Below are 27,964 nucleotides of genomic sequence, written 5' to 3' on the forward strand. Positions count from 1 at the left end.
TTGCTGAGTGTATTGACGTTCCATAGTAATCCTATACAATAACACCGCCTGGCTCGCCGTGCATAATTGACTAAATTAACAGCTGGGGGCGGGGGGTACATTTCGAGTGGGGGAGTAGTTTGAGTGAGGGGAGGGGGTGGATGTTACGTACGGGTCTGGAGGAGGGGGGGGGCAATTTCTGTTGAAGCCATGGTCACTTAATATTATTAATAATTATAAATTTCCAGGGGGGTGGGGTGTTATGTTATTTTTTATCATTCTGTGCAATTTTGTTAATTAAATAATGTAAATGTCTGAACCATCATTTGGACATGGTCATTTCTCGGCTCATTATTAGAGAGGACCTCAATATTTTCTTCAAAAAACATTCTAAATTCCTTACGAACGGCTGTTTGGTGGCGATACTGATTACAAAGTCAGACAAAATTTTAAACAGTATCAACACAAAACAGCCATAGCATGTACTAGTCAAAACTAAACTTGTTTCAAGGTGGTTACCCTCTATGTGCGTGAATAAATATTTCTTTCAACATTGCAACATCTAAATGAAGGACTAATAATATGAAAAATTGAATAAATGGCCCAGGAACAAAATATTCGTATCATATCGGTGATTGAGGTAGGATCGAAGGGGTGCGATTGCATGAGTTACGTCCATTCCCAATTTAAGCAATTTGTTGGACTTGAGTCAAGTCTAATTACGGATAGTTGACGAAAAAATGATTTGCGAAACATGTAACCCAACATTTCTGTAAAATTTCAGTGTTAATCGAATTTACACCGATGTGATTTGAATAAGTGGGTGTCGAGGATAGTTCCAAGATGGAACTGGACCAGAGTGGCGATAGTAGTGTGCTTTCTGTGCCACAAGAATCGAAAGATTCTGTCGTGATTCCACAACTGTTGTCGTTGGCTACGGAGTTGGACTCGCTTCGTCACGAGGGGGCGCTGTGCGATGTGACCGTTAATGTGGACGACAGGCAGTTTCGTGCCCACAAGGTTGACTGACTTAGAATTAATATAGCTTGAAATATCCAGCTCAAGACACTAGGCTTATGTTATTGGGAGATTCGCCAGAAGAGCTGGAATTAGGCCTACTTCCTCAACTCAAGATTTGACTTGGACCGTGGTTTTTAAAAACTCACCTAATTAATTAACAGCAGATTTATTGTTTATTCAGCAAAGGATCCACTTAAAACTAGAATACAATCAATTATCTTGGCATGATAAATCCAGGGGCAGTGCCCTTCAGTTGTGTACGCCAACGACATAGAAATATTTTGGTCAGGAGAAAGAAAGTGTCCATGATATGCAAGCAGATTTGGTGATTATATTATGCAACTAGACTGCGTCACGTCTCAACCAAGATTCTGACCATTCAGCAGGTACTTCCTATATCAGGTCTTTGGTAAATTTTTTTGAAAGCCATGTCGGATTTCATGAGATCTCTCTATGCCATTGTATGAAAAAAAATTGAAATATGGCATTCAAATTACCGATCAGCAGCTTGTCCAGATTTCGGAAATTGTGTCCAAAGGAACCATACAAAACCCTTGCTACATAGATAAAATTGTGTTGAAACTAATAAAAAATGTGTGCAAATATAATATTGCAAATGTATGAATTTAGAGAGAGAGAAAAAAAAGGAGGCGGCCGGGAAAATAAAGAAGCTGGTGCAGGCAGAGATGAGAACTGGTTAATTTTTTACTTGACCTTTATATTGGACATAGATGCCTTTGGGCAATTCCACGGTTACTTATGTTACATTTTTGATGTACTTTTGAGTTTCCTTGGGCTGTAATTACCTTACTGAAAAGGTTTAATAACTGTTATCCCCATGGTAGATAGAGTAGACCTAGACCTACCTAAGCACCAAAGATGACATCCAGAAAAATGTGTTGTGTATGATAAACAAGACGCACAAAATCGGTTACTCAGGTAACGAAAATGTAACGTGAGTAACCGTGGAATTGCCCCTTTGTATTTTACCTTTTACTTCAGGTTGTACTTGCATCAATGAGTAATGTCTTCAGGGCAATGTTCACAGGCGGACTGAAAGAGGCCAGCCAATCAGAGGTGGTGTTACAAGATGAGACTGACCTATCAGCTGAAGGCTTTGAAGTGAGTTTGAAATAATAATACAAAATAAACATACATACATGTACTTCTTGCTCAAAATGTTGGGACTTTTTTGCATTTTATAATTAGAAAGAAATGCAATTGAAGCCTAAGTTGCAATGTTTGTTTCAATTTCAAAATTTGAAGAAAAAAAATAACCAATGCAAAGAAATAATGCCCCCAACCCAAGTTCTACGTCCGGTTTCCATTCCTACCCTATTCTGACAGCCCCTACCCTAATTTTTTTTATGGGAAAATGAGAAACAATACCCAAAACCATCAATTTTTACCTTTTACCCTTGATTACACACAGATGCCTCCATATATAGTTCACAAAAAAAAAGGTGCCCCCAAAAATGTTTTCCAACCCTATTTTCAAATGCAATGTAATAGGAAGCAGAACTATTTTTTTGTGGCCTAAACTTTGGAAACACAATTTCAGCTGTACAACGTTCCTCAGCTAAATGCAGATTCAGTTCAAAATTGATAAAAATATGATGAATAGAAAATGTCGATTATCGGACCATAATTTCACCCATGTTTGTCTTTACTCATGTTTACCCAGATCTTATTGGAATTTGCCTACACGGCCAAGCTTGACCTCACCGTTGACAACGTCTTCGAGGTCCTGGCCTCGGCCTGCCACCTCCACGTAGACCTGGCCATTGAGGGCTGCATTGACTTTGTCGGCCGCTGCTTCACCGAGGACCAGCTCTCCTTCGACGACTACCTGAAGATCTCGTCCATGGCGGGCAACTACGGGCTGGACAGGCTCAAGCGGACAGCTGACCACCACATCGCTAGGAACTTCGGGGAGGTGGCGCTTACGTCGGATTTCCTGGAGCACATGACGGCCCACAACCTGGGGCAGTTCCTGATGAGGGACGACTTGGCGGTTGCCAGTGAAGTTGAGGTTGGTGTATTTTATTATGCAAGGCCTCGTGGTTAAGGGCGCTGGATTTGTGGCCTGTGGTTAAAGCATGAGTTTTGGAGGATTTTGGGTTTTAGATGGAGGTTCAAGGAAGGGTTTATAAGGAGTTAACTTCCTTTTTAATGGTTTCGTTCACAAAACCCTGCAAACTCACCATTCGCAATTTTAAATGGTTTTTGCACTTGTTGCAGTGAAAACAGAATCGTTTAGAACCTTCATCCAATTGTCTACTTACTTCGGCAGTACTTTCTCTTTGTCTTGATTTTTTGTTCACTAAGGTCCTGAAAGCAGTGGTCAACTGGCTTCACTACGACCCCTCCACCCGCCTCCACCACTCCTCCTCCCTGCTCAAGAAGGTTCGGCTGGGCCTAGTGTCCTCCCAGCACCTGGTGGATCAGATCGACTCCAGCCTCCAGGCGGTGTCGCAGGTCAAGTCTCTCTTCGATCAGCTCATACAGCACATCGCCTTGCATAGTCCCGTCAGTGGACAACTTGCCAATCGTCACCCCGAGCTGTTCGCCCCTCGTGTTTCCACGAAGGTAATCTGATCTTTGTTTTGGTTTATTACCTGGGCCCTGCACAAGGGAGTAACGGGCATGGCAATTTGGGCGTTGGAGGAAATAGGATAAAGAGGATTTGAAATTACAGTAAACTCCGGCTAAACCGACATCGTACAACTCGTCAAATCGCTCAAGTCGGCCATTCATGTAAGTCGGCAAACTGACAACTTACAGCACCTGTCGGCTTCGCGTAAGCCGTCACAAATTCTCGGGTCCCGAGAGTGCCGACGTAGCCAGAGTTTACTGTAGTTCTGGATCCATATTAATTCCCAATGCTTCGCCAACTGTCTTCTTCAAATGAACCCCCTTACATAAAAGTTGCTGGTTAAGAAAATGAACTTCAGCCCATCCTATTTTGTCTTGGCAGTCGTTACTAGCCATAGGTGGCCAGACAACCTTGGGTTTTGCTCGGTACTTCTGCAGTCACCGGCAGGAGTGGATCCCACTCAAGAGGTTTGCCCAGCTGCCGTTTGATGGCGTCTCCCACCACTCCATTATCGCCGTTGCTGGAAAAATATTTCTTGTCGGTAAGTCGTTCTTTATTATTTTGTTCAATAAAGCCTAAGATGATTATGAAATGGAAAGTATTCTAGAGTCCGGTGCCAAATCGCGTTAACCAGGGCACGAATCAGGTCTGACATTTTTGTACTTCTGATCACACATCCATTTCAAGGACACTTTTGTTTTACCGTTAATGCATCAGACTCAACCTTAGTAGTGTCAATCATTTACATAAACTTCACGAATGGATATTAAGAAAGACGTATTTTTCCATGTAAACAGGAGGCGTGTCCACTGAATATCACAAGTCACAGACGCAAAACTTTGTCTACGCCTACGACGTGGTTGCCAACAAATGGACGCGGCTACCCTCAATGCGCGTCGAGCGAAGCCACACGGCCCTGGCGCACCTCAACGGATACATCTACGCCATTGGCGGGAAAAACGAAAAGGGGGAGTGGCTTGAAACCGCTGAGCGCTACGATCTATCGAGAGGGAAATGGCAGACAGTGGCTGCCATGGCGACTGAGGCTTCAGGGATGTACCCGTCGGCAGTTGCTCACGAAGATAGGATCTTTGTCAGTGCGGCTGATGTTGTCGATGGGGCCCAGCACCTATCGTGTTTTGATCCAGGCACGAATACCTGGCAGGTGTGTAGCGGCGTGGAGACTAGCTCTCCTGGAAGCCTGGTTCGACTTGATGGGACCTGCCTGCTGGTCACCCACCGCGCTGTCGAGAGCAAACTCGGTAAAAAGGAGAAGTGGAACCGTTGCCCTGTTGTTCATGAGGTCACAACCTATGACCACGGACAGGGTCAGTCCTACACCATCGACCGCGTGAACACCCACGACCAGGCACTGGTCCCGGAGAGCGACTTGCGTCCGTTTCGCATCGGGCGGCGCATTTATCTTATGGTCAATGGAGCGTGTATGTACAGCAGAATTGACGTGGAAGACGGACAGGTGTACGATGTTGGTCTGGATGCATGGACTAAGCTTAGTCAAAACATAGAGGGCAGTGGTATTACAGAGTATACCTTCAACGCTAAGAGCTTCTTGTAGGAAGCCAATTTAAGTCCTGCGAACTATTAGTCCGTTGTGTATGTTACGCACCACGGGGTCAACAAATTACTACCCTTTCACTTTGAAAAACTTACTGCAGTTGTTGTTTCAGTTGGCAACTGTAATCATGCTTCGTGTAGGTTTTTGGGGGGTTTCGTTTTGGGACCAAAATGAAGAATACAATTGAAGAAATTCACAAGAAAGTTGCTGCTAATATTTTTTTTTTTAATTTCTTGTTAAGAAATAATTCTTGCACATAATTAACTATAACTGTATATTTGTAAGTGGATGTTGTACAATGCACATGTAAGTTTGTTTCATCTTGTCAGCAAAGTTATTAACACATTTTCGTCTTTTGATGAGTAGGGATCAGATCTTATTGTTAGCCATCAACAACATTAAAAGCAATATGGTGAAAAATGCATGCGTTTTGGTGCCTCTTGATGTCAGTGACCTTTTAATCGTCGGAAAATATTTTATTTCGTCCTGTTATTTTTTTTAAGAAATGGCTTAAGCCTCAAATGTACAGCTACCCACTTGACCCTAAAGGGGCTGGGGGGGGGGGGGCGGAATCCCTGAACTTTGTGCGCGATAGCTTTAAAAAAAGTTTTTTTTGGGCCTGAGCTGTTCTGACTTTTAGCCTCAAGCCTTGTGCATCTTTTGATACCGGAAACATAAAAATCGGACCACGGGTTGCCGCGCAGCGGAATACCCCCCCCCTCTCTTCCCCCCGGCTAAGTGATGGTCAAATAGCCCGGCCCTAAGTTTGAGGGTTTAAGGAAATATTTCAACATACACATCTTATGCAATCCGAGTAAATGGTATAAATAGGACGAAACACATTAAAATAATTAGGCCTAGTACATGTACATGTACAAGTTTTGGTGCACTACATTTACGCCAAGCCAGCTATAAAGCTGAATTTGGAATCATTTTCTCCACACATTTATGGTACAGGTATTCTTACGTACGTACGTCTAGGTATGTAACCTTCTAGATTAGTATACAATACATTGCAATAAAAGGAAGTGCATTTAAAAGTCTCTTTTTGGAACAATTACAATCATTTGTCTCCTGAAGATGTGGTCCCACGCTCTGGCGCTCATCGTGCGTGTTCTTAAAAGCATTTTGTTAACCCTATTGATGTGCACATTAAGCATGAGCGTAGGACCTACATGTACATGTAAGTGTGTAGGACCCGAGTACATAAGCATGCATAGGACCTCCGTGCGTCGGGCCTGCTCGCATAGGACCTGCGCACGTAGGACCAGTGCACATAGGACTAGTGCAACGAGCGTTGTACTAGCTCGGTAATTATAATGACTACATGTTGATGTCTCCAAATACACAGACTGTATATTTTGATTACCTTTTTGGCAAATCATGTACATGCATGAAGCAATCTGGAAACAGATTTTGTCAATATAATTATAGACACATTTAATCAATTAGGGAGTAAACTTTATGTAATGTGGTGCCAATACTCACACGAGCGACCCTTGTTAAAAACCATGTACATGTATCACATTCCAAGTTTTTCAAGTTCGTCTTGAGATTGATAAATTGGATTATCAACCATTCCTTCATCAGATGCCTCACTCAATTCATCGGATTCTGGATTGTCAGTGTTACCTGTCATCTTGCTTGAGGTTTCAGTCGATGTAGTTTCCTGAAGATGGGCCATGCTCTTGACAGTGTCATAACCGTTTCTGCCAATATCTTCGTAGACGTCGTCCTCCGTAGACTTTTGATCTTCATTTTCGTTCTGGCACACCGGTTCGTAGCTTGAGCTCGACCAGCGACCCGTAACACCTTTTTCAGTTGTGGTGTCGGGTATCTGTGCGTACACGGCCGATTCCCTCGCGAGGCCTAAGCGAATAGCGTACGGGGACACGCGCGTTCCTTCCCCGTTAGTCCCACTTGCCTTGCCCGCTGAACTGTCGATCATTTTGCAGGTTGTGCGAGTAGGAATACATGACACCGCATACGGGATAACGACTATACCATTTCGATCTTCATCGCTGCCTTTATCAATAGCAGACCTTGCCCTCAACGCTCGCTGACGAGCCTGGTTTCTTAGCAACCACTTGCGCCTCAAAATAGTTATCACGAGAAATGAAATAAAGAGTGCAGGAATAATCACAGCAGCTGCTACGGCGCCAGAGTTGTTAGATTTGCCGGCGTTCACGTCAGGCAAAGCCGAAACTGTTGGAGTGAGCTGTAAGTCTGGTGTGTGAGTAGCCGTTTGAATGTTTGCAGGTAGTTTGGTTGGTTCTTCTGTGTGTTCTTGATGAGTTGTAAACGAGACCAAGGTCGTAGTGGGTTTCGTCTCGATTATGGGACCGATGGAGCAGGTCCGGTTCAAGCCAGGAAACGCGCGGCTGGTGACGGTGCAGACCAACACCCGATCCCAGAGTCGCTCCTCTAGATAAAACGAGGCACCGACGAGCTGCTCCTCCGTTTCTGACTGGTACTCATTTGCCGTTATCTCCTCACCTGTAGATCCAATCGTCCACGTTATGGCGACTCTAGGATTGCCTAGCGCTATCTCACACCGAACGGTGATGTTGGTTGGGGACATTCCAGTGTCGTTTCTCGAGCAGATTGGGTTTTCTCGAGGGAAGATTTTCACCTTTTCTTGGACGTTTGCGTAGCCACAACTGTATGCCAATCCCCCCCACCACCACGCGCAACAAGAGTACTGTCCAAGGTCTGACGGTATAACATTTCTTATTGAAAAAGCATATGTACGATAGTTGCTGTTGAGATTTTTCCTCAAAAACGACAGACGAGAGTTGTCCACGACCTTTCCTTCACGTGCTGTGTAGAGCACCACTTGCGAGGTTTTCCGGATCTGCAACCATCGAACATCGTATAGGAGAAACGTCGAGACGAAGCATTTCATTTGCAGTGTCTCGCCTGTGGAAGCTTCGTAAGATGCATTCAATGGGGTATGTCTCCATGTCAGAGTTTGTGATTCCACGAATCTTCCGCTTACCAACAAGAAAAAACAAACGGCTACTAAACGCTGTAGTTCGGCTTCAGTCAAAAACAGAGTCGCGTTCAACCCATGTTTCGGTTGGTACCTTTTGACAGCCATAATAGGTAATAATTAGTCAGAATATGTCCAGTTATGTGATGTGCATGTCACCGGCTTCGCGTTCCCCTGATTCTTCACGGAAGAAATCTCTTCATGTTTAGGCCTATATCCAGATGCCTTCTGAACATTTGACACTATTGTGTTCATCCACAGCGGGGCTAAAAGAAAACTAAGAACTGGTTACGCCTGCATACACGATTGTATAGTCCTGTTAATTTTCATTTCAGCACTTCGTTTCCTGGTTATGACCAAATGAACTATGCCGTCAAGGATAAAAAGAAAATATAAATATAGGCATTGAGGAAATATCTGAAATTATAAACGTTCATACATTGCCAAGTCAACCGCAATTGTTAATATTGCGCTGGTCCGTGATGGTTTATCTTTTACATTCGTTTGGTAAATGTTCGTATTTTCCTTCACTCTATTTCCTCATTCTCGAAGACATCGATATGAACTGAAAGTTCTATATTCTGATAAGAGATAAGAAATTAATTTTACCACATTGTCACATTCACTTCCTTGATCATTTCCGGGATTCAGTTTTTTTTTCCAATTTCGGTTTTAGGTTCAATTTCGGGTGCATCCACTTAACGTCAAATTACACTTAGACTTACACAGGCCATGAAACAAAAAAATAACCAGCTACTAATAAGCGAATTTCATGCAAGCTCCGAGATCCGAGTTTTATTGGATGGCCTATCAGCATTCCGAGGATATTAGAATTTTTTCATTTACACATTTTAGTACAGAATTTGTATACGTTCAAATTAAATGTAGATACATCTCCTATTTACAGTATGTTGTGCAAAAGGAATAACAGAAAAGGAACATATTATTACATCGAGTTATCATTAATTTTTGAAGGAAAGGAAATTTTAGTTTTTCAACCTTGCCCTAATTTTTTTAAAAATCAAAAGGCTGAGAGCACTGTTACAACGCTCCTTTTTGCGCGAATGGTCAGCGCGGTTGAGCACACAAACAAACAACATCAATAGAGTAAAATATACATTTACAATCTCCACCTTTTCACATTTTAACATGTTTTGTTTATGTATATACATTTTTTTATGAAGTTGTATGCGCTACTTGAAACCTACTATATGCAAATCGTTTTTATCAATAAATTAAGCTTTAAATGACCTAGCAATCTATTCTAAGAATATTACTGATAGTCAAGTAAGTTCCGTTTCGTTGGTAGGAGAAGTGAGTAAAATATAAGACATTTTCCTCGTCATGTCTGGTCTTGTCTGGTACTTAGCACATCGCCTCAGGTCTCTATCAACGTAAAGTCCATATCATACGTCGCCTAAGTACCTCCTTTTTCAACAGCCCGTTGATCGGGCAATTAAATGTGGCTTCATCATTTTCTTCTTTGGTGCGAGGGTGGAGTGCTTTCCAAACTGGAATAGTTCTTGGGTGTAATAAATAGATGTAGCAGTCTTTGTTCGACCGGATAACTTCGTAATTGAGTTCGTGTGTCTCAGGCTGATGTACGAGTTGTTGGTTTGGATGATGTGTTATTCTTGATAAGAAGAAGATTGTCTGATTTGATGGGGTGATAATAAGTCTTGTTGTAGATCATCATAAGCCGAGCCTTTTCCCGTCTGATTTGTAGTGATTCCCAGGTCATGTCGTGAAGTAAGTCGGTGATGCCGCCGTGCACCCCGGTACTTTTAATGAATCTTGGTGCCCTCCTTAAAACGTTTTGCCCAATTTTCAAAATAAACTTTCTGGTGAGGGCCCCAAATTGGGCTGCAATGTTCAAGTCTTGGTCTGACAAGTGTTTTAAAGGCGATGGTGTTAGATGAACAATTCCAGAGGTTCCACCTCAAGAGTCCTATGATGCTGGTGGGTGATGTGTTAACTCCTGGATACATTCTTAGATAGTTCAACTCCCAGGAAGGGATGATGATTAACTTTCTCTAGAATAGAATTCCCAATGTAGTATTGATGTTAAGCAAAACCTTTTTCATGAACTATATGCATGATGAAACATGCTTTGTATTTACTTTTGTTTTAGTGTTTTATTGGTGTTTTTAAGGTTTCTGCAAAATCCGTGGCTGTCCGTCTCCGACGTCATGTTTACTTTGCTTCAATACATTTCAGTTCTAACACTATGCTAATGTACGTTCTCATGTTAACAAGTGACAGAGCTCTCTATGCTGCCTATAGATTACATTCCACTATTCTTCGGATCGTTTGGGTCATATCCCAAGTAGACAAAACTGTCAGGCGCAGTCATGGTGGTGAGGGTTGACTCTCCCCTATACTCCAGCGATATGTGGGGAATGCTGCAGACTTTGGGCTTGTGTGTTGAGTTCTTTGATGATGTGGAGTTGGCTTCGTGACGTCTGCGGCTGACAGCTGTCACGATGGTGTACAGGTAAGGATTGAGGGAGGAGTTGATGGGCAGGACGAAGACGACCAACCAGGCGTAGGCATCAGGCTGGATTTCAATCAGGTTGGTCTGGGACAGGATGCCAAGAATAATGACAGGCATCCAGCAGAGGAAATCGGAACCAACGATGACGGCCATCTTGGATGCCATCTTGACCTCTTCATCCCTCCGTGACTGGTGGCGCTTCACGCGCTGGATCGACCTCTTGACCTTAGCAAAGATGGCGACGTAGCAAATGGTCACGAGGAGGAAACAGACGAGGTTGACGCCGAGAAAGAGCACAATGGAGTAGGACCACGTGGGTTGGCTACCGACCGCTTGCGGGATGAGGTAAGTATCGTTATCCAAAGACGACCCGACATCCGCCTTGGTGAATGTGTAATCAACAGGTCGGGTTAGCAATGGCAGCCCGATGCAGACATCCGATAACCCGTAGATGTCGGAGTCGTCGGTAACTAGAACAGTGGGAACAAGGCTAACCAACAGCGATGCCATCCAAATCGAGGCTACGGATACCCAGACTGACTTCTCTTTAAGGCGAAGTCGGCTGAACGGATGGACGATGCACAGGTAGCGATCCACACTGATCAGGGTGATGAAGAACACGGAGGCTTCCGAGGACAACACTGAAATGACCCCTGCTGCCTTACAGAGGGCGCTGTTCCTCCACTCCGTAGCCGTCAGATAGTACTCCTCTTTCTTGATGGCGTCGACGGTGGCGATGATCACCATGTACACTCCCATCAGGAAATCGGACATGGCCAAGTTCAGCACCAGAAACGAGTGCACGTACTTGCTGCCCTTGCCGCTGTCCTCCCGGATCCGCCAGGCGATGACCAACAGGTTGCCGATGAGGGCGCTAAAGCCCAGGATCCACATAAAGACCTGCAGGACAGTGTTGGGCATCAGCCGGCCGCAGTTGAACAGCGGTGACTGAAGCTGGGTGTTGACGCACTTTTCTTCAGCTGGAAGCACTGAACTGAAGTCACAGCACAGGCGATGGTCATCAACGTATCTATTTATATAGATAATACGAAGCAAGTACATACAATTTAAACAAAATAATAAATACAAAGTCCAAGATTTTTTTTATAAGCATCCGAGGACGGAGATCAGTAAGATAATACGGCTTCCCTGGATAAAGATATAACGTGAAAAAAACGTACACGGTTTGAAGTGAGATGAGGTCTGTAAGTGCTCCATCTTCGACTTTGGTAGCTGAGACTCTCTGGGAGAAACCGTTGGTTCCTGCTGTGCTGACGTCTGTCATTAGTATCCTGTAGGTTAAACGACACGCATTAAAGACATCACAAAGACAATCAGCCATTTTCTTTGCGCTTTCAGCAAGAGAGGTCGCCAAACATTATACGCCAGATTACGACATTATTTTGCCTTCGAAGGATCTACAGGTTTGGTGAAGTTGAATAAAGCTTATTCGTTTGACTGCTATTTGCTTTTGATGATGAAACCAAGGAAAAAATTGGACACGGCACAAAACATTGGGTCAGTCTTCTGTACTTACAATGTTCGGAGATTTTTTAAGCCTTCAAAAGCTCGGCCTCTGATAAGTTGAAGTGGCACCAGTTGCATTCCCCTGAAACAATAAAGTGCAGTGACCAACAGTAAATATGAATTGTATCGACAAAACTGGAGCCAACTAACACGAATCGGAACATTTTCTTGTACCTTTTGCAATACAAAGAGATTTGTTCAGTAGACATATTACCTCTGTTTTTTTCCTGATGATCTGATGGGTATAGATAATTATGTGTTATTACTTGGTATTCAATGGTGTACATGTAGGCCTACTCACATTACATTCAGCATTGTCAGTTCGCTGAAAACTCCGCCGTCCAATTCGCCGATGTTGTTTTCAGAAAGGTCCCTGGATCGGAGACAAATTACCAGCCGTTACTGTTGTCCAACGAATTCGGTGTTTTAACATTTTGGCGGTCTGATTGTAGTTTGTTGATGTATTATAATGAACCATTAACTCATGTTGATCACGGTAGGCTTAAGGAGACATTTTGTCGTCATAAGAATACCTTAGGGAAACAAGATAGGCCTACATCACGGAGAAATGTCAGTGTCCCCCTAACTCCTAATGAGAGGCAAAATTAAGCTATAGTTCGATTGCACTTGGTCCAGAACATAGTACAATGTATACCTAAATTCGCGGAAGTATAAGGGAAATTGGGGTTAGTGGTTATTAAAGTTAGACAAATTGTGTGCACAACCCTATGGGAATGTCCCCTAGGTACCATTTCCCGCAATTTTAAAAAAGAATATAGATACAAAGTTATTTTCACAATACTCGCGCTTCATAATGAAAACGGATCGTACTTACAGTGTAGTTAAATTACTCAGTCCCGCAAAAGCACTTAGCTTGATTTCTGATATGTTGTTACTCCTTAAGGATCTGCACATTACAACACGAATGAATATAAAATCAACAAGTCGATACGTGGAGGGGTTTGGTACGTTAGTTGTGTCATTCTGTGCATGTCGTTTTTAGTCTGTCCAATGCGTTCTTTTTCATAATGTAGGAAGATAAACGCACTTTTCGACGTTATTACAATAATTAAAACATGTGTCATAGACTTGACTCAAGTCTGCCTTTTTTTTATAATCCTACCATCTGGGCGTGCATTCAACAGGTGGCAACATTGAGTTGGTGTAAATTTACGCCAGTTGCGGTCATGACGATCAATTAAAGTATGAGTGTGCGACACACGGTCTAAATAATATTAATAGTGAAATTAAATTCGCCGAACAAATTTAGAAGCCATTTCTGCGAATTGCGGGTGTTGCTACGCTCATGCACATGCCGCACGCGCTCTTACAGACGAGGCGCGCGCATATTGGTAACCCTATGATGTTCATGCTTTGTTTGCCTATTGGCTAAAAATGCCACTTTCGACTACTTCCGGTTCCAATGGTTCAGATGTTTACTCCGTGTGCAGTGGGCGTGGTTCGAGTTGAAATGATGTCACACTTACGATCCGGATTAGTCGAAGGAGCACGAAGTGCGTGCGTACTACCTGAGCACGACACGCGCGAGCCTGCTGGTGCCACCACAGAAAATTGCTTAACTTATCGCGTTAGAGTCGCGTCAATGCAGCTTGTTAAATATTGTCCAATTACACGATATACAAATGGACGCGGAACGCGCAAAATCTGAGACAAACATAACTTAACGTACACAATTTCGTAGGGTTCTCTAAGGGGCGTGGATAATTCGCAAACGGCGATAGGTCAAATCAGAGTCTTTCTGAACGTAAGCACTTGTTCTTACAGTGTGCGAAGCTTGGGGAATCTCTTGAACATGCCTTCCTCCAGTGTTGTCGCATTACCCCCGGTGAGCTCTCTGTTGAATATGAAAAACGTAAGAAAAGAACAAAGAAGTAAAGTTAAAATCCAGGCCGGGCGAAAACTAAACATATTCAAACATCTTGTTTTTTTTTTGGCATGCTCATTGCCGACGCACGCGCGGCAATGTGCGATTCGCCGCTTTCGAATTCCGGGCTACGTCGACGAACCCCACCCTGATACGAAGCCACGTTTTAGAGAATATTGGTTTTCCAAATCCCGACTTAATAAAAGCACTGTCTACAGTATGCCTGAACTGAGCGTATGGGATGATAAAGCATACGAGACACTCACAAAATGGAAGTGATAGAAGCTATCTGGTTGAGAGTAGTCGTATTCCAGCCTTGGTTGCATTTGATTTGGAGCTTCCCGTCGATGAGGGCGCCCACGCAGTCATCGGGACGACCACGAACATCTGGGCGAAATGAGGGAATAATTAAAATAAAACAGTAAAGTGGAAAGGAGTATGTTATTTGCGACATTTGAATAATATAATGTCTGTTTAGGATAATATTCCGAATTTCTGATGGCACTTTTGGAAAAATTGAACATTTCTATTATGTCTGCTTGGGATAATATCCCGAATATGTGATGGCCGGCACTTTAGGAATAATTGAACAAGAATTAGCCCAATGTAGTATACACTGCTGATCATATCACAATATTTTTTAGGGCAAACCTTAAATAGGGCTTCCCTAAGTAAACAACAAGAGTTTGCTGCGAATCACTTGATATAACAACACTGACCTTAGTGAGGAGAATTTAAAGGTACAGTATCAAACATTACGAAGAAGTCCGGGGACAAGATATTTATATTCGACTGGTCAAAGGTCGAATTGTACGACGGTAAGAACTCACCACAATTATGTTCGTCATCTTCGAACTCACAGTCCAATTCGCCGTCGCAGAGAGACTCGTGTAGTATGCACTGGCGTTTGCCTGCGCACAAGTATTGGTCCGAGCCGCAACTGATATTACCTACCGGAGAGAATTGAGATACAAGGAGCAAGATAGATAGATAATTGTATTTAATAGATATTTCTTATTGTAACTACTGCCCCTTTAGGGTGATTATACATGTATAATGGAAGGTATACACAATCCTGTAAATCTCTAGTAAATCCTGTTACCGAGGTGATACGGCTTCGCGCGCTTTCGCGCGCTTTCGCGCGCTTTGTGCATTTTCAAAATTCGAAGTATTGACCTATCGCCGTTTGCGAGTTAGCCACGCCCCTTAGACAACCCTATGGAACTTTTGTACGTTGAGTTTTGTTTGTCTCAGATTTTGCGCGTTCCGCGTCCATTTGTATGAAATGTAATTGGACAATATTTCACAAGCTGCGTTGACGCGATTATACCGCGTTAGATCAATTACCAGCCAGGTCAGTGCGGTTTGATGCCCGCTCTGGTGGGCTTACGGAAAATCTTACTTAGAAACTCAGCCAGTATGTGAAAGTTACCAAGATGGTACTTGGTCTACGCATGTCTTACTGGACGGTTGTTATCACACTGGAAATTTATTGCAAGCACCAACATTAAAGAGGTTGTGGAATGCTCGAAGACATTTCCGTCATTTTTCGGGTACATGTAGCCTAAGGTGAGATGAAATAAAAACGACTATTGTGTCTGTCATGAAATGAGTACAAAAGGTACTTTTGAGAGCTATTTTTCAGGTCCTGTTTCGACCAGAACGTGCAATTTGTGTATAAAGTCGTCGTTGCAGGCAGCAAACAAAACACAGTAAATCGTGACGTTATAAACAGGACTGCCGATGCAGAGTAGCATATACGAGTCCTGATTATTACGTCACGATTTACTGTGTTTTGTTTGCTGCCCGCAACGACAACGTTTACACAAATTGCACGTTCGGGTAGAAACAGGACCTGAAAAATAGCTCTCAAAAGTACCTTTTGTACTCATTTCATGACAGACACAATAGTCGTTTTTATTTCATCTCACCTTAGGCTACATATATCCAAAAATGACGGAAATGTTTTTGAGCATTCCACAACCTCTTTAAAGATGTAGCCAGCCAGGTCAGCCGATGCCGCTGATACCCATACTGACAACAAAACTCTTACACACAGACACTTGGGCACAAAATGGTTGCGTTGGCCGACGTCAAATCCCCCCTCCAAACTAGTCGCTCTTTACGGAACTCAAGTGTACCTACCACACGCTTCATGCTCATCACTTTTGTCGTAGCAGTCAGCAAAGCCGTCACAGAACGCTTCGGGTTGCAGGCAGAGCACGGAGCCTTCTGGCAGCATACACCGTGGATTGCAGCCGGAAACAGTCTTTTTTTCTGCGAAGAATCGGAAATGTAGTCGATAGGTCACCAAAAGGGGTGAGAAAATCGGAAATGTAGTCGATAGGTCACCAAAAGGGGTGAGAAAACAAATAAAGCCTAAATCCATGTTGTTCAACAAAACTTAGGCCTCTTTTGTGTTTCGGAAGGTACCTGTTACAAGTCTGAAACCTACGGTAAAGGCCCCCCCCCCAAAAAAAAAAAAAAAAAACAACCGACGGTGCTGTCGAGCTATTTGCAGACCTGATCAGAAGGCACCCCAAAGGGCCGGGATCCGAAAACATACTTTTTCAGTGAAGGACCGGCCGGTATGATAGTTGTTTAACCTGTACTACCAAAGACTTTTTTTTTTGTATAGGTCCATGGTTGCTGTTCAGGGAAGTTTCTTCATGCACATGTTCAATATGCACATGATGTGACCCCCAATGGTCTCTAAGACAGATACTGTAGCATTGTCACGACAAAACAAAGACAGTCCATTAGGTCTGTAATGGACATCTAAATACCCTAGTCATTCAAAATCGCAAAAGGGTACCTAATTGCATACAATACGTACAATTGTAACATGCATTTGTAAAGATCTGTTTCGTGGACTAGGCCTACTTTTTCAGTATAATTCAGGTGAAGGTCCCTGTTGAAGTTTTTTGGGGGAGGTTCCTTTTTCACTGAAAAAGAATGTAGTGATTAATCGGTTACCGACAGCCTTCAAGGTAAAGTGGAAGCCTTTATCCGAGACGAGCTGGTCCGTCTGGAGCCGAAGCCACACCCGATCGCTCTCGAACTGCACCCCGAGAATCTTGGTGCTCCCCGTTAGGCTTGTCACCGGCTCCGTACTGCTGTCGTTGCCGACCCCAAGGTGGAGGTAGTCGAAATTCTGCTCCAGGTGGAAGTCGAGGATGTCCAGTATGATCTTCTCGTCCCGGCTTGTGCCCGTCCGGAGTTGCCAGACACAGTCGGTGAAGGCTGGGTAGGTCCCAAGGTGGTACAGTGGGGACGTCAGGTCGTAAAGTTTGTTCAGTGGAACGTCGATCAGTGTCTCACCGCATATGTCTTCCAGAATATGAGATCAAATGGATAACAGAATTGAACATATACCTGGGATAAAGAAGGCCTAGCGCTGCGGCTACTTGTGTCATGGCGTGTCATGGCCTGGCGGTTATCACCGGGCACCGGACTCATGATCTGGTGTTTCAGAGGCAGCAGATGTGGGTTCGAACGTAGGTCTAGCCACTTGTGCCCTTAAACAAGGCACTTAACCATTGTTGCTTCGTCCTTCGGACGGAACGTTGTGTCATGCAATAATTAATGCACGTAAAAGAACCCAGTAACACTTATCGCTAAGATAAAGGGTTTGCCCCGGTGTTTCTGGCCTCCTGTTAAAACTCCCCTGCGGAGTATTTAGGAGAACCAACTAAGTATCAAGAACCTATTAGGCCTTTGTGGCCTCTGGTATTTCTTGATTTAGCCATTGTGTGTCAGATACCACACTTATTTTTCCAATTTGCTGCTTCCTGTAACACAGAATCGAGCACTACGGTTTGACCTCCAAGACCAGGAACGGTAAAATATTCCTCAGGTTTCTTCTCTCGTACTATCTCACTTTGGTGGAATCCCTTTACAGAAACCATTTTATGCTACCAATGTGGCCAAAGAGCTGTGAACAGATTTTGGTCTCTCTTAAGTTGCATTTTTCTTTCCTTCGCCAGCTTGAGTGACCTTTTGGCTTTGTGCTTGGTGATTTCCGTTAAAGACATGGAAGGGTATGAAATCTGTATACTTTTACCCTACCTCCACAGTATTCCTCGTCCGTAGCGTCTGGGCAGTCGCCCCTACTGTCGCAAACTTGTGTCTCCAGAATGCAGATCAACATATCGGTGCCATTGCAGGCAACTTCTCCCTCACTACAAGAAGCTAGAACAACCAAATTAGAAATGGTTCTCATGGTGTGGACACGCGTACGAGCATATTTTGTTATCACTATAAGTTACGGCATGTTGAACACAAAACACCGTTTTAAAGTTCATTCTACGGATCACAAAAAAAAACCTGTTATGTGTTATTTGAGCAAAACGAGAACAATTCACACGCATCCGTACATGTCCTATATGAGAATTGTTCTCGTTTTGTTGAAACAACTCTTACTCTTTCTGTGATCCATGGAATGCACTTTAAAACGGCTTTTCTGTTCAAAATGCCGTAACTTGAAAAGTATATGTATGATATGAAGGATTCTTGTACTAAGAGGGACCCTAATGACTGGGCTTTCATATTCTAGAATTTGAAAGCGCTAAAGCAAAATTTCATTAAAAGTTCGTCCTACCAGTTGGGATGCCTTTTTTTGTTCTTAATTTTTAACTCACCTTATACTGACATGTAAATGTAATGCCCCTTGTACCTTTAATATGCAAACTTTTCTTCACATTTTCCACTCCGTCTCCATACATTGCATAGATCAGCGCTGATAATCCATTTTAGTGTACGGAACCTCTCTGAGCACGACCACGGCGTATTATTGGTGTTGCTTCAAACCACAACATTGTTCATCAAGTACAATTCAGAATATTGGTAACGCCAAAAGAAATTTAACAGTTCTGCTTCCGGTTTCCATACCTACCCTATTTTGACAGCCCCTACCCTAATTTTTGTATGGGAAAAATAAGAAAAAAAACCACCTAAAACCATCAATGTCTACCTTTTAACCCTAGCTTGACTTCACGCAGACGCCTCCATGATCGTACACAAAAAAAATTGGCGCAAAAAATGTCCCTACCTAACTACCTTTTTTTTTTTTTAAATGCTATCTAATCGGAAGCAGAGCTATTTTTGGGGCCAAAATAACGAAATCTCGTTACTCATAATGTCACTCACCCGACTCCACTTGCAGCACGCTGATTTCAAAACCTCGATAATTGTATATGAAGTCCGAAACAAACACAAGCCACATGTACGAATTTAAAGCTACCCTCTGGGGATAACGCTCGCCCGTTGCGTTAGCCAGCCACATCGAGCCGTTACCCATGTACAGCTCGTCCTGGAATTCCTCTGTGTAGAAGTCGTGGAACACGACCAGAGCGTCATAGCCTGGGTCCGCTTTCAGGTGCCAGTAGCACATCGAATTGGAAGGATAGGAGCTGGGGTACCCGATCGACGTGAGTGAACGGGGGCTGGATGTAAGGTCGATGATGAGCTCACCACAAGGTTCTGTGCCGAGAAAAAAAGAAAGTTCCACTGAAAAAGATGTCTGCGACTCTCTTCTGAGTTATACCGCTGACAGTTAGCACTGGTGGGATAGCGAATGGAAGTAAAGGTATTTTGTCTTCCACCTAATTTTCCCCTTCAGTAATCGATCGAAATAAAAAAAAAACTCGAGGTGCCATGCTCTTTTTACATCCCGGGTCAGATTCTGTAAGATTTTACCTGACACACTATACGGCACTGCTCTGAATCACTTTTCGGGTCATTTTTACCCAGATAAGATCGTGTAAGGCCAAATCTGACCTAGATTTCAGATCACATTGGATCCGGAACGTTTAAAGTGCAACATTTTGTGTGTGTGCATTCGTAGAGTTTTCGGATCACCAACTATTCTTTCCTCTATGAACTATTCTGGATGCCATATCCTACCGCATTTTTGCTCGTCTGAACCATCAGAGCACTGATTTCCGCCATCACACATATGCATCTCTTGCAGACATGTTCCATCGCCGCAACTAAAATTGCCAATTCCACAGACACCTGCCAAATAAAAAAAAAACCCGAAAGGTTACCAGTTATTTCAAACCATTTCTTGAATGTAATTCGCTCACAACTTCTTTGCTCATCTATTCTTGCTGTACTTAATTGATAACCATTCGTGAATGCATGATGATTGATTGCATGATGATCAATCCTTGATTGATGCCTTCAGCCAGGTTCAACCAGGCATATCGGCTTGCCCCCCCCGGGGGGGGGGCAGCACAAATCACCGGTAAAGGTTGTTATCAGCCGCCGAAACGAGATTACGAGTAAACGAGCCAACCTACCACAGTGGAACTCATCGTCGTATTCCGGACAGTCCGGCTTCCCGTCGCAAACTTTGCTTGCATTGATACAGAGATTCCCCGGTAAGCAGGAATACTCGTTGGAACCACATTCTATAAATGGGAAATGCAGATGAGCGAATGAGTCGAAGCTGATTTGCTTTATGGTGTGTGATACGATCAGAAGCAAATCGCAGGAATGGCATCACAATATCAAACCAATCCTTTGCATGCTCTATGACTAATGCATTCCTATCGTGGGTCAAAATACAGAACCAATCAAGAAGGAAAACTCTACGGTCGATCTAACTACAAGATCTTGTCATAAGCAGCCCATTATTTTCAGCTAATGCGAAGCAAAAGTAAAAAAAAAAATAAAAAAAAATCATCCATTTCCAAGTCAGGTCACAAGCTTGTGAACAGCACGTCGACACTTGACAATTCGGGCGATTGACAATGCAGTGTGCCACCAAGAGTTTGCCACGGAAAGTTCATGAGTTCATTTTCCCCATGCGTTGTGGAAGATGGTCGACAAATTCGCAGCGCGGGACATTTGAAATTATACGTTTTCCGGTCAGTACCGGTAGTTTCGTAAGTGTATGATTCGAGTGTTATGTTTGCAGTTTTCTTTTCGTTTTATCAATAAATGGTATTTTTTTTGTAAGGCGGCAGAACGCTATACCCCAACCCCTATAACAAATATGCTCAATGAGTCTATGATTCGGCCGGGGCCGTGTTTTGCCGAAGTCTACTTGAAAAACGGACTCTCCATTGCAAAAGTCTTGGTGGCGAACTGCATTGTGAATCGCCCGGAATGACATCCCTTTGTTGACTTGTGATTTACTCATGAACACGGTGACTTGTGGCCCGCTGTGTACAACACTGATAGAAAAGGCTAAAGTGTCCACTTCAATTACCTTTTTCGTAATACTCCGTGATGCTGAGTCTAACGTAGTGGCGGCCAGGGCTGTTTAAAGTTTGTGAACGCTTATTTAGCAAGATCCAGAAGTGAGGGCCTTCAAAGCTGATAGTCCCCAGATACCTTATCGATGTGAAGTAGTGAGTTCGTGTGGTTGGGGAAGGTTCGTGCCCATTGCCAAAAAAGAGACCGGCATATACGTCAGGGGTCCAGTCTGAATAAAATTCGTAAATGGGCAAGTCCAAGATTTCCACCCGGATCCTTGAGTTGTTGGTAGAAGCGGACACCAGCCAGATGCACTCCACTGAGGTGTCGATCGTCTGGCTGAGGTTGAATGTTTCATTTGGGGTCAGGCTGATGTGTAAACCGCCGCATCGACCTGGAAATAGAGCATGAGAGCAAATGTTAACATCTGAAAGACTGTTGTACCAATTCCGGCACCGAAACACTGTTCACTCACGGAGCCACTTGTATTAGCCGAAGCTGCCAGGTATAGACCTTTATCATGCTGCCACCATTTCAGTCATGTTCCGTGTATCCATTAAGAGTACTGAATGATAATATTGTGTGCAAAAGGATCCAGACTATTTCCAATCTCACTTTATGATCACGTTGATTTGAATGGAAAAATCAACATGATAGTGGTCTGTTACTGAGAATTAAGATCAGTTGCTTTGTGTCGCAGCTTTCCCAGATCTTCTGCCCTTATACTTGTGCATCCATGAATCAACAGTGATTCAAATTTTGAAGAACTTTGGTTTCGAGTGAAGCAACTTGACAATAATTAGATGAAAAGAAACCACAAAACTCAATGTGACAGGTTTTGCTGTTTTATGTGTGGAACTTACCGCAGTCGAGCTCGTCCCAGGAATACCAGCATTGATTCTTCCCACTGCAAACATCTTTTGAGCTCACGCACTCGTCGTGCAATGGACACTTGAATGCTTCTTGACCGAAACAAGGAGGTTCTATTTTGTAAAAGTGTAAGCAAGAATAAGTCACAACTATTGGCCTTTGTGTAATATACCAAGATTTACACTGATGCTCTCACGGTATTACCATGTATTTCGAGTCCATTTAAGCGGTTCACTACTGAGGCCAAATTTCATGGAGCTAGTTAACGAAAAGTATTGCTCAGCAGGATGTTCGTGCTGATCAAAAATCAACCGAGTAGCAAAAATCAGCCAATGACCAAAAATCAGCCGATGACCAAAAATCAGCCGATCACCAAAAACCAGCCGATCACCAAAAATCAGCCGATCACCAAAAAATCAGCCGATCACCAGAAACCAGCCCATCACCAAAATTCAGCCGATTACAGTTACTGTGTATTGAATGCTTCAGTTTTTTTATGCTGTGGGGTATTTTGTGCTAAGAAAATTTCCGTGGCCCTAGGTATAAAGTAATATTGGTGTAAAATATCCTTTTTACTTTATTGTTTTTCTTATTGTATTACCACAGCCGTATTCGTCCTCCATCACTTGACAGTCCGGTACGCCATCACAAAGTCTATGTGCCGCTACACACTTCTGGTTCCGGCACTGGAATTCATCTGGTTTACAATCTAGATAAAAGAAAAGTGAATGTCACTGCATGGTATCAATACGGTTTAAATTCTCTGTATAGCATCCGAGTACCAAGTCAATTGGGAGGTATCGCGAAGACCAATGTTTGTTTAACGTCGTATGCCTACAGCTTTTGTCTCTGAATTAAATCACCAGAGAGTTACCTTGTTTTATGAACGCAGTAAGTTTGACCTCAAAAACAGCCCTTCTGTAGTAGTTAACCGGTGATATGTTTGTCAGCATCCAGAGGTTGGTCTCATTTGTGTAGAGGATCTGTAGAGCTCCAGCACCCAGGCTAAACAATAACTCCGAGGCTTCCGTGACACCCCCCTCTCCGACGCCAAGAGAAATGGCGGGGCCGACCTTATTGTTGGCAAGGACGTTGATCTCGACGATTGTGCCGTTAGGAGCCCTGATCAGCCAGAAACAGTCGGTGTGTGGAGGATTCAGTCGGTTAGAAGATGTAGGCGTCCACGATGCGGCGTAGACTATGACGTGTGGGACGCCTGGTGTCAGCGGTGGGATCGTCGTGTTTCCACACATCTCTGCTCATATTGAGATAAGAAAGATCCACATTTCAAAACGCTCAGGTCAGCAGTGTCAGCAATACCCACTATGAGCAATTAAACTGTTACCGATTTCAACTGAACTTACCACAGTCGATTTGGTCCGAGAAGTCACCGCAGTCCACGTGGGAGTCGCAATAGGACGAGGCAGGCAGACACACCGAGGAGTAAGAACACAGGACGGTATTCCCTTCGCAAATACCTGATGTGTGCGTGAACAGAGTTAACAAAGCAAAAAGGCAGAATTTATTCAAAGCCGAGAGACGCACACACGAGGCTGAATGTATCCAGGCCTGAGCAGATGCTAGGTTTGTAGATGATTTGTGAAAAACAACGTGACCTCAAACTAGCTACGCCAAGCTGCTTTTGACGGAAAGGGAAAAGGTGTAATTACTCGAACGTACCTGGTTTTTCCCGCTGGGTGAACATCAATTCGAATTGGACGCACGAAGGAGGTCCTCGTGCATGCGCCGTGACCTTTACCCAGGCCAAACTGCTGTTGACAAAATAGACCCTTCCGTCGTCGAGCTGCGGCACCTGATGCAGTCTGATCCTGGACAGGGTAGTGGAGTTGGACGGGTCTTTGCCCACCCCTATCTGCACCTCGTCTTGGTTTGCAGGGTCGAAGCCGAAGGAGGTCTGTCTGGGGTGGTGCTTCAGGATCTGGACGTAGACGGTGGAGCCTGGCTCGCTGGTGACCAGCCAGGTGCAAGTTAGGTTGGCAAGGCAAGCGCTAGTGCCGCTGGTGGCCGGCGGGGCCTGTACGGTGACAGCAGGTGATCCGGCGTCGAGTTGAATCCTGACATCGCCGCAATCGTAGACATCTTTGAGTGGAATTTGGAACCATACACGAACATATGAAAGCGAAATGTAAACATGTAAATAAAGCGTGACGTCATGAGATCAGTGGTCCACTTGGTGCCGAGCAAAGTGTAATTGATGAAAAATATTTTTTTAGCCCTAACTTTCTAGGAGGTGTTCAAAATCGTATTAAAATTGGAGAATAGGATTCAGGACTGTTAGGGTTGGTGAAATATACCTTCATGTATTTTTTTTTGCCATTGGTATATATAGCAATGATGGATTGTAACGGAAAACGGTATTTCCATCAGACATTGAAAATCATTAGTAGCAGTCCACAAGTAGGCCTACATGTGCACGTTTGAACTCAGTGTACATTTCAGTAGATCTTAACACAATGTTCCTACTAAATGTATTTGAAATAAGCTAACCAGTTATCGTTCTGGCTGAAACAGGCAACAACTAAAGGAAAAGTCAATACACAGCTAGGGTAATGTCTAGCGAGAAACTTTTTAAAATGCACTAGCTGAACATTTATCTTGTCGTTTGGCATGCACTTACCCATAATTCCATAGTTTTGTGAGTGAACGGCCCAGAAAGTTGCTTGTAACACGACTAGCGTGCTCACGAAGAACATGGTGATGAATGGCCTTCTTTCAGCTGTCTCCACACAACGGAGAGTGCAAGTCGCGAGTTGAACTATCATCAAATCCTATCCCTCGTGATAAATCAACCTGCTGACGGCAAAATGACATTAGGATGGGGTGACCAGACTCTACTCTGATCTTTGTGTTCAATATGTTGGCTGCTTGTTAAAAATAAGTGATTGATTGGAACAACTTTGGAATGATCGAATTAGTATAATTTAAAAGGAAACGAGTCAGTTAGTGGTTGCTACGGTAGACGTCCGTAGTTAATGTATTATTATGATACCACCTCAGTTAACATGTAAAAGGGTACTGGAGCGTTCCTTTTTGTTTCTATGTTTTTCACATTTTGGCTCCGAGGAAGAAGGGTCAATCGGTCGAAACAAAAATCTGAAGAAAACAATCGCAGTTGCACCCGTAAAGATGGCTAAATTAAGCTATGCCAATTGCGTGTTAACTCTCGTCTTGTTTATTGCAATCAGTTCATCATGAGTTGATGTCACAGATTAAAATGCTAAAACCATATTTGGCAAGTTGTGGTTGACTTACATTATATTTGCACCAAGCAGCTCACTAATTTTTGGCCGTAGTGGCAGTCATGACATACCAATAAAGGTATACTACAGACACCTTATATGATGAGAGGTAACATCCTCTCATCTTCTGGGATTCCACTGGTTAAAGGGGATGTACAACATTTGCTTTTGCTGCAATTTTCAGAAATAAATGGATCTGGAGGATAGGTGTGTTACAGAAAATATTGTTAAACTGACTTGCTTCACGTTTTGGGTTCGGAGACGCTGGAAAATCCAAGAAAACTAACCATGTTCTTGTAGTCTGGTTCCCTGACCCCACTTAAGATGAAATGGAGCAACTTGTAGACTTTGGGGAATCGTAAGGTCAAAGAATCTGTCTAGCAGGCTCATAGCCATTCACAAGTGTGTAATCAATTGCAAAGAATGTGCAGAATAACTAAATATGAACGATTTGGAGCAGTTTTTGAAGAAAAGCCAGTTTTCTCCAACGCTGGTCGGCCGACCAGCGTTGGAAAAATAGAAGTTTTCTTGAAAATTTCAGCACGCAAGGAGCCACGATTTTACAGGATGCTTTATGCAGTCATTCCCTAACAATCCAGTGAAATATTTTCTGATAATTTGATCATTTCGTTTTTTTGATGTTTGCAAATGTTGTATCTTCCCTTTAATTTCCTATACGACGTTTTTCAGTAGCTTTTCAAATAACACAGAGCTTCGTTGCCTGAATGTTTTATTAATTTATTTTCATTTGTATTTTTTTGTTTGTCGGGAGCCCAAAATAGTTTCGCTCAGAAATTAGAAAAAAAGGAGGCATAAGGAGAAAATAGCATTATGTGATGCATATGTATACAAATAGCATAGACCAAAATGTTATAACATTTCAAGCTAGATAGGCTTATTTACTACTCTCAAGAAAAAAAAACAAGCTTCTTTAATCATGTAGAAAGAGAACAGACAGAGATCCTATGACGTAATTCCTCGTACAATTGCCCGATTTGTCAATTCTAAGCACTTTCTTGCTATACATTTGTGAACATTTTTACATGCTGAACATTTTTATCATGAGGTGATAGTAAGAAAGTGTTTAGAATTGTATTTACTCGCTAAATACATTTTTTGTAGGCCAGGCAAATATCCATTACACAGAGGCAATTAGGCTACCCTTGTCCCAATGCCTAAAATCGAAAACTTGGTCCCATGGTCAATTTGGCCTCTCTTGGAAAATTACTCATAACGCTGCCAAACATTATCAGATTTGGACGTTTGTTGTCTCATTTTAAAGTGGGAAGGCGTATCTTTCAAACCATACCTATATTATTTATGTTGGCTACACATTCTACGTCTGGCACCCCGATATATTTTGTTCGCATTTTTTTGATGCACACTGTACATGGCTTTCATCAATAAATTACTACGTTCACTATCCAGACAAAAAAGCGTCGCTGATAAAAAGCTTTTTAGAGCTACCGATAAATGATTGAGCTCACATTGTTACCTTCTGTTTCGTAAAACGTTATTAACCATGAAGGGAGGCCATGTCGTGGTACTTGCATTTTTCTGACTCATTAAATTTTCATCACGTGAAGTTATTATAATAATGTGCATGACACATTTTCTTCCAACCTTCATTCGAGATCATGGTCGGTTGAAACTCGACGCACAATTTACATATAATATTTGTATATTACCAATAGTGTAATTCAAGCCGTATTAATTATGTTAACACTTAAAGTTATAGTCCATCATTTGTAATTTGTGCATTTTTGTTCGTTTGAAGCAACAGAAGTGCTCAAAATCTAAAGAAGGGTACTGAACAACTAACCTGATAAAGTTTCAGCTCAACTTCAGCTGTATGTTCTGAGAAAACAGCATTCTAGGATCTCAATTTCAAATCAAAAGTTGTTGCATCATGTTTTGAATTGCGCCTGAATTCAGCATCCGAGACACGTTCTCGTGAGCCGAATGCAGCTACGCGATGTCGCGCACTGATCCGGGGGTGCGTGTGCGTCGTGCCAATGCTTGCGCGCGCTTCGCCGAATAACAAAACGAACTACTAATTTAAATTTTCCTACGGTGCGTCTTAAGAAGCACCGTTGGAGAGGCCTTCTTTCGTTGATTACTTCAAAATGACAGCTTGCCAGAAAGAATAATTTCACAGGGAGTATAGTCCCCTTACTATCTTTCAACCAAGTATGTTTTTCAACAATAATTACGCCAGCTACTTTTCGGATAGCTGCAAATGATGGACTATAGCTTTAAAAGATTACGTGTAAATGTACCATTAAGGAGACATGATATCGTAATTTTTTCGAACGGTGGGAGACATCGGTAATTAGGGAGACATTTTTATGTCTCCAATATTATGTCACAGCCCCCCTCCTCCCCTTTAGAGGCAAAATTTTAGCGTCGCAATCAGGTTTTGTTGTTGCTTGTGCCTTTATTACTATCGAAATTTTTGGAAAAGGGAATATTGGGTTAGGGCACATTTAATTTTGAAAAATATTGTGCACAAGTTTATGGGAATGTTTCCCAAATGTCCAATCCAAGGTAATATTCACAATT

General features: G+C 42.9%; 2 protein-coding genes across 2 annotated transcripts; one reads left to right on the top strand and one right to left on the bottom strand.

Moving 5' to 3' along the window:
* Positions 1 to 668: 668 nt before the first annotated feature.
* Positions 669 to 5,595, top strand: LOC119725604 (kelch-like protein 26). The gene is made up of 6 exons (XM_038197076.1): positions 669 to 999; positions 2,002 to 2,121; positions 2,684 to 3,031; positions 3,328 to 3,588; positions 3,977 to 4,136; positions 4,393 to 5,595. The coding sequence occupies exons 1-6, from the start codon at positions 823 to 825 to the stop codon at positions 5,169 to 5,171; spliced, it is 1,845 nt and encodes a 614-aa protein (XP_038053004.1). The 5' UTR covers positions 669 to 822; the 3' UTR covers positions 5,172 to 5,595.
* A 3,428-nt stretch (positions 5,596 to 9,023) lies between these two features.
* Positions 9,024 to 24,856, bottom strand: LOC119725369. Its single transcript, XM_038196774.1, has 21 exons — positions 24,781 to 24,856; positions 23,823 to 24,242; positions 23,507 to 23,620; positions 23,017 to 23,397; positions 22,744 to 22,851; positions 22,136 to 22,255; positions 21,286 to 21,666; positions 20,372 to 20,482; positions 19,974 to 20,084; positions 19,218 to 19,550; positions 18,138 to 18,260; positions 17,046 to 17,399; positions 16,215 to 16,346; positions 14,900 to 15,019; positions 14,336 to 14,456; positions 13,968 to 14,039; positions 13,020 to 13,091; positions 12,486 to 12,557; positions 12,195 to 12,266; positions 11,839 to 11,949; positions 9,024 to 11,687 (listed from the first exon to the last, which is right to left on the bottom strand). The coding sequence occupies exons 1-21, from the start codon at positions 24,854 to 24,856 to the stop codon at positions 10,448 to 10,450; spliced, it is 4,644 nt and encodes a 1,547-aa protein (XP_038052702.1). The 3' UTR covers positions 9,024 to 10,447.
* Between the last annotated feature and the right edge of the window lie 3,108 nt (positions 24,857 to 27,964).

The sequence above is a fragment of the Patiria miniata genome, unplaced genomic scaffold (assembly GCF_015706575.1).
Source record: "Patiria miniata isolate m_02_andy unplaced genomic scaffold, ASM1570657v1 HiC_scaffold_19, whole genome shotgun sequence".
Taxonomy (NCBI): Eukaryota; Metazoa; Echinodermata; class Asteroidea; order Valvatida; family Asterinidae; genus Patiria; species Patiria miniata.